General features: G+C 37.0%; 2 protein-coding genes across 2 annotated transcripts in view; one reads left to right on the top strand and one right to left on the bottom strand.

Moving 5' to 3' along the window:
• srp19 (signal recognition particle 19) overlaps positions 1-7500 on the bottom strand; it is a 28360-nt gene that overhangs the window by 14365 nt on the left and 6495 nt on the right. The window lies entirely within an intron of this gene.
• The window catches only part of LOC307173474 (protein FAM240B), a 4330-nt gene continuing 1949 nt past the window's right edge, over positions 5120-7500 (top strand). Inside the window, exons 1-3 of the mRNA XM_079896623.1 lie at positions 5120-5200; positions 6505-6678; positions 6761-6885. Of these exons, the coding sequence (XP_079752749.1) occupies positions 6764-6885 (122 nt within the window). The 5' untranslated portion in view covers positions 5120-5200; positions 6505-6678; positions 6761-6763. The remainder of the gene's footprint in view (positions 5201-6504; positions 6679-6760; positions 6886-7500) is intronic.

Here is a 7500-nt window from a genome sequence, read left to right as displayed (position 1 = left end):
ATCTCAGTTATATGCTAATAACACTGATCATTACATTAACTTAATATTGTGTTTAAACTGATATTTAGTTGATTTTTTTTTTTTAAACATTTGTAGTAACTTAATGATATTGTCTTGATAATTAAAAAACAAACAAATGGGCAGTGTTTTTTCTACGTGAAATACATCAGATTAATTGTTTCCAATTAGTTGAACAACTTTTTGTGAGTAATCAACAAAAAATTAGTTTATGCTACAAATGATTAAGTTAAAACTCAAACTCAAAGTAGTTTGTTGGGTTATTTTGAGATAAAGTAGTTTGTTGGGTTAACTTAATTTTATTAGATGTTGTTATAACTCTATAATAAGTTGTTATTGTTATAATATGTTGTGGTTTTTATCTTTGTAGTCAAAACATTATTTTTAGAGTAAAGATTCAATGTGGTTCAATCTAGAACTCTAGAACTCTTGACTCATTTTTGCCAAATGTCACGATTCCCCTGTTTTGTTTAAGGACTTTTATTGTGTTTCATGCCGTAGTTTCCTGTGTCTGTTTGTAGTTCTTTTGTTCATTGGTTCTGCTTGTTTCTTGTCAGCTGGGTATAAATGTTTCAGTGTTTGTCAGTGGATGTCTTTGCATGGTTTGTAGAATTGTCACGTTCATGTTTGCTTTGATCCTCTTTAGTGAGGATTACCTTTTTGCAGGTCCTGTTCTTCGTGATCCCATGTTTCAAACTTTAGTTAGTGTGTAATGTTGCTGTTAGAGTATAAATAATATCTGTAATATTATAAAGCTCAAAGTTCAATGCCAAGCGAGATATTTTATTTAACAGAAGTCGCCTACATCGAACGGCCCGTTTGGACTACATCCCTCTACTTCCTTCTTTAATGACGTCACTAGAACCGTTTTTTGACTAACCTCCGCCCACAGGAATGCTCCCTCAACTCTACCGAAATTCATTTATGTACTTGCGCACTTCTTATAACTTACTGTGTTTACTCAGCTCTTACGGTGATTTTCTGAAGTAAAACTGACGCTTCATCTTTTGTGTGGTGTACAATAAACTTTATTAAACTCATCAGTACATGTTTGATCATCATTCAGACAGCAGACTTGTAGGCTATTAATAAATAATGGATACATTTGACAAATACGTTATAATAACCGTAATTAAACTACTAAACTATACCTGTTTCATCTCTCTACAGCACTCTGACTCTGTAGGCATTATTGTCCGACTCGAACTGAACACGTTACTGAGAGTTTCTGATATTATCATCATTCCGTGAGATGAATTTTTCCTGAGAGACTGAGCGCGAGCTCATGAAGCTCCGCCCCCTGTGCCGTCCAGCAGCAGCTCATTTGCATTTAAAGGGCACACACTAAAACAGCGCGTTGTTCTGAGCCATAAAAAATGACCATTTAAACATGCTGTAAAAAATTATCTGTGGGGTATTTTGAGCTAAAACTTCACATACACACTCTGGAGACATCAGAGACTTATTTTACATCTTGTGAAAAGGGGCATAATACGGGACCTTTAATAAAAACCGTTCGCAGTTAAATCCTCTTCCCAGCATCGACCATGACACCAGCTTCTATATAAGGAAGGATTGCATATACTTTAAAGGGGACATATCATGAAAATCTGACTTCTCCCGTGTGTAAGTGCTATAATCGGTGCTTCTGAAACACAGAAAACACGAAAAGTGAAACCCAGTAACTGTGTTCTGGTGAGCCTTTCTCTGCAAGCATGTTATAAAATAAGCCAATCAGATTTCGCTCTCCTTCTGACGTATGAAGAGGATCTTATTATAATATTCCCGGCCCTTAATCTGCACGTTTACACACACCAGCCGACATTTGGTTCCACACGCGACAACAGAGACCAGTTCTAACGCACTGATGAAGATCCAGCAGAGCCTGAAGCTGTTCTGTGGTTGAGCTCAGACGAGCACTGAACACTATTGACCAGAACATGTCTCCGCTGGCTTATAAAGACCTCAGGAACTGTGGACACTTGTGGAGAAGTTAAACATGATGATGAGATGATCAGTGTAACTCCACAACAACTACAGAAATGTCTCCACTAACATTCAGAAGCTCTTCCTGAGTCTCTCCGTAAGGCTGCACTCGCTACTGGTGATTCTGGGATTCTGGATGAGGGAGATTGGCCTGTTCTGTTATTGCCGGAGTTTCTGAAGCTTGTGTAAAGACTCCGCCCTCTTCTGAAAGGAGGCGGAGCTACAGCTCATTTGCATTTAAAGGGACACACACAAAAACGGCGTGTTTTTCCTCAAACAAGCTGTAATAAATGATCTGGGGGATTTTGAGCTGAAATTTCACAGACACATTCTGAGGACAACATCGGTTTATATTACATCTGGTGAAAAAAACATTACATGTCACCTTTAATGTTTTACAAGTTATTTAAATTTATTTCCTAGTGATAAAGTATGTTTATATGTTTCGGATAAAATGATCCGATGAAAGGTTCTGTATATGAAGCGCCGAATGAAGACTTTAAAGTTCATTTAGTTCCTTGTCTTCTGAGATCCCTCTCTCTCTCTCTCCGTTCAGCTGCGGTTCGTTCCGGTTCTCTCTCGGTGACTGAAACACAATGATCTGAGTGAATGTCAGCGGATCTGCTGTCACTCCATCTGATATCTGTTAACTTGTTAAAGCTGGCGAGCGTGTGTGTTTGTGTGTGTTGTTAAATCTCATCTCCATGTCAGTGACTTCAGCTTCAGGCCGAGAGCCAATAAACTCATCCCGTCTTTCTCTAAACTCTACAGCAAGGTTACATTTGTTAACATCAACTAACAATCAAAGATGCATTTACTTATTTTAGGTCATGATCATTTCAATACATTGTTAAAATCAAAAGTTGAATCTATTAATATTATTTAACTGACATGAACTAACAATTTTTTTCTTAGTATTTTTGCCTGGTTTTCTCTTTTAAACATATTTAAACAATCTTAAATCAATATGCATTTAATTGAGAAGCAAAATGACTGAAGATATTAAGTGAAGAATGAATCAAAATGAAGTGAGTTTGTGCTTAAAACAAGAACAAACATCCCAATGGAATCTTGTTTTCACTTTGAATTAAGATAATTTTTCTGTCTCCATTGGGATATTTCTTCTTGTTTTAAACACAAACTCACTTCATTTTTCATTAAACAAGTCTTAATATCTTCAGTCATGTTGCTTCTTCTCCAGTAAATGTCTCTTGATTTCAGAATGTTTGGATATGTGTGCTGGAGAACGAGACAGAAACACTGAGGAAGAACATCATGTTTTGCAGTGTAACTGTTGTTACTGTATGTATTGCTGATTAATTGTTAACGTTAGCTAATGGGACCTTATTATAAAGTGTTTCCCTAAACTTAAATTTTGTCTAAAACGTGTTTTGTTTGTTTGTTTAATCTCATGGAACCGATATAGAAAGCACAACAGAGCTTTAGTATTGCTTTACGTTCCTCTATTGTAAAGAAGCGATTAATAATGCATGAATGTAAATGTTAGTCTTACTGCACATTTTAAAGCAATATAATTTTATATTTTTTAAATGAAGAAAAGATCAAAAATGATATTATTGCAGTAAATGTATTTCAATTTCCGCTGTTAATCCTCATTTTGACCCGGAGAGGATTTCTTTCTCCTGAAAATGCTAGTTAATGTTATTGCGTTGGACTAAAACACATATATCTTCCCAAAAGATTGATCAGTTTTCGTTGTTTTTTTTAACCTCGTTACAAAAATGACCCGCCCACATTAACCAGCTTATAAATCTCTCATAATGCTGTTTTATCATCAAATATTGCACTCAATCTTTTTATCAGCTTGTTGTCTTTCCATTAGCACAGTTTTGCATTGATTTTTTTGGATGTGATTGATCAGAGCTGGAGGATTTTCAGCACAGTTCAAAGGTTAATGTGGTGAAGACGTCTGCATCACACTAACTCTCATATATGAGCTTACATCACATGTGTGTGTTTAATATCCTCAACGCCGGCTCAGAATCAGCCGTCCAGCAGAGTTTATTTTAAACAATGACTCAGTGCGCGCCTGTGCAGCTGTGCCTGATGTCTTAAGCAGCATTAGTGTCTTATATCATAATTACACACGGCCGGGACTGAAATAGAGCTCGCGCCGGCGGCTAAGGCCTCGAGATCAGGACAAATCACGCCCAGAAGACATGAAGTGTCACACTTGTGTTCGGATCTGCATCACACCCAGATTTTCCAGATACATTTGGCCTTGTGTAAAAGGGCAAGAAAACGAGCAGGTGTTAATGTGCTGTAATGCGCAACAGAACAATAGATCAGATCGAGAGCCATCGCTGAACAGCCGCTCACATCTACTCAGTTAACAGACTCTTCTCAGCGGACAGGCTAACATTAATAGAATATGGTCTTTAATAATATTCTCTAAACATCAGCACAACAATATTATGCATTGATACACTGTAAAAAGTGAACAGTTGGATCAACTTAAAAAAATTACTTCAATTGGTAACACCTAAAGAAATTAAGTTTTCTCAACTTAAATTATCACATTTTTCATGATAAAACATTTTTTCATAATTTAAGTTGAGAAAACTTAATTTCTTTAGGTGTTACCAATTGAAGTATTTTTTTTAAGTTGATCCAACTATTCACTTTTTACAGTGTACGTTTTAGTTGGATGTTTATATAATGTTTTTTTTTTTTTTTTACTATACTCTGAATTTTCAGAAAACTTTCAAAAGTAGGCTAACGTTCCCATCATGTTTGAAGACTGAGAAAATTGAATATTCCATGTGTTTTGAACATTCGGAAACGTTTGGCAAAGCGTTCTTTGAATATATTTTTGGTGACACACAGATCACAGATGAAACACTACGTTCAAAATAATCCGTTTACAATGGCTCAATCGGACCGAAAGGCCATAATTTATTATGCAAAAATCACTATGTATGAATATTAATGTGTGTTGGCAGTGTGTAAACAACCACCTGATAATGGTAAAAATCCACACACTCCTCTTTTTTTAATCTCCATAAATGTCTTGGAACAAGCCTTTTGCAGATTGTAGCTTTTGTGACGTCGTATGCTTAGGCCCCGCCCAACGAATGCTGACGGACTCCGCCCTATTAGCATAGTATTAGCATAAACTCCGCCCCTCAGTGAGCTGTACAGTCCACCATGTTTATCTCCTCGCCAGAGCATTCAAGTAAGAAATGTATTCTTATTAAAGCTACTAAAGGTATTCAGTGAAGAGCAGTGAGCGATCGGGTGTGTGTTTATGTGAACTTTGTGTGTTTTTGACTGTTTAAGCTCAATAAGACGTGAAAGAGAACGTAGTTTAATACTCACGCGATGCTCCGTCTGATATCCAGCTTTCTGTGCGCGTGATTCGGGTGTGTGCGCTCAGAAAACCATATTTCAGAAGTTTAGACTGATGTGACTTTAAAACGCATGCAGATAATAAACTTTCAGAAGCGCGATATAGATGATAATCAAAACTAAACAGGTGTTTTAGTTGTTGGCAGAGTATCCGATTGCACGAGCTGTACAGGCTCCGCCCCCTTTTCCAGAAGAGCAGCAGCTCATTTGCATTTAAAGACACATGCACAAAAACAGCATGTTTTTCCTTCCTCTCAAAAATGGCCATTTACAACATGGTGTAATAAATGATCTGTGGGGTATTTTGAGCTGAAACCTCACACACACATTCTGGGGACATAATAGTTCCCCTTTAAACACATAATTAATCTGGATGAAATTTCGATCAGATTGAAAGATAAACCAGGAAAAATGAAGCATGCAAACACAATCTTATCAATCGGGTTAAAAAATATCTTGCACACATGTGCAGTGCCATTATACTTATGTTTAAGGACATTTTATGTCATATGCGTTTATTTCTTTACGTCTCGTCTTTAGGACTGGTCAAAAATGTGGGCGGGGCTTGATTGTGTCTGTGGGGAATTGATTGGATGTTTGTGGTTCGCTATTGGCTGATCTCATGTGACTGACAGGTTATAGCCCCGCCCACATCATCAGAGAAGATTCAGACTGATTCTGAGTCAAGATTCTTTACACAATAATGATGTGCACCCATAAATCATTTAGCATAAACACTGCAATATTCCAAAAGGTCAATTTTAATTGCATGGAGACTGTGAGATTTCTGTGGACAGATGTGAGAGATGTTCCTGTGAACACGCAAGTGCAGATTGAGCTCTGAGACACGTGTTTTAATGTGTCTGTCACTTGATGATTAGAGAGGGTTATTTTAGATGCGATGGTGCTTTACAACATATGCAAGATGTTTTCCACCTTAAAAATACATTCTTTATGTAATGGATGCAAGCGGATATCAGGTGTGAAAACTCCCGAGTGTGACACGGTGTGTGTGTGTGTGTGTCGGGAACAGATATGTTCACTGTCGCTGAGATGTGAACATGATACTGTCATCAGGTGTTTGCAGTAATAAGCTCATTAGTGTTCACGGGTTTGTTTGTCCGGTGACAGTGTGGAGAGAGAAGGCCGAGCGATCTGAAATTAACTCGAGGAGGAGCTCGGAAACATCATGATGACACTCACACACGCTTCCATAAAGACACACACCGCATCTCTGATCCAGTCGAACACGTGTGGAGGATGAAGATCAGTGTTACCGCGCGCTACTGAACAGATCAACACCAGGTCACTATACACAACATGCACTTCAGTTTATTCTGTCCTTAGGACACTTGACCTTTGACCTCAGATCTCCTTCTCTCCGCAGGACATGAGTTCTGCTCTCATCCATGACAAACTCTTCATCAAGACTTTCTGGGAGCAGAAGATCGTCAATCAGAGCCAGAAGAGAGAGGATGAGGAAGGCAGGATGAGGAGGAGCGCTCTCACTAAGTAAGTCACGTAGTTTGATCACCATTCGCTATTAACCCGGTAGAAGTGATATTGTCTGTCTTTTAAAGCACAGTTGTGTTAATATAGCCATTCCTGCATATATTAAAGCGCTGGACTAAACAATATAATATAATACATCCTGAATAATTTCAAGAAAAAACTAAATATTCTATTGAATATTTTTTTTAATTCTGGGCAACGATTAATCGCATCCAAAATAAAAGTGTATGTTTACATAATATATGTGTTTGTGTACTGTGTATTATTATTTTGTATATAGGGAGAGCGGGGCACAAAGTAACACTTTTTGACTTTCTCAGTTTGTGTAAATCTGCTAATGGTTCATAGGTTTTTTTTTTTTTTCACATTAATTTCACACGTCTAGTACAATTATGTGGTTTTGTTCTATTAATACAGTATATACTTTTTTCCTGATATACCCCGAAAAAAGGGAAGTGAAATGTGACAACATGCCCCATAGGTGTGGTACATTGTAACCATAAAACAGCTTAAAATGTTATCTGATCTAATCAAAAAAATATACAAGACAAACTAAAATATTTTCGAAATAAAATATAATTATTAACTTATTCATATAAAATAATGGCATTTTTT

The sequence above is a fragment of the Squalius cephalus genome, assembly GCF_949319135.1.
Source record: "Squalius cephalus genome assembly, chromosome: 16".
Lineage (NCBI taxonomy): Eukaryota > Metazoa > Chordata > Actinopteri > Cypriniformes > Leuciscidae > Squalius > Squalius cephalus.
This window is presented reverse-complemented; position numbering and strand designations above follow the sequence as displayed.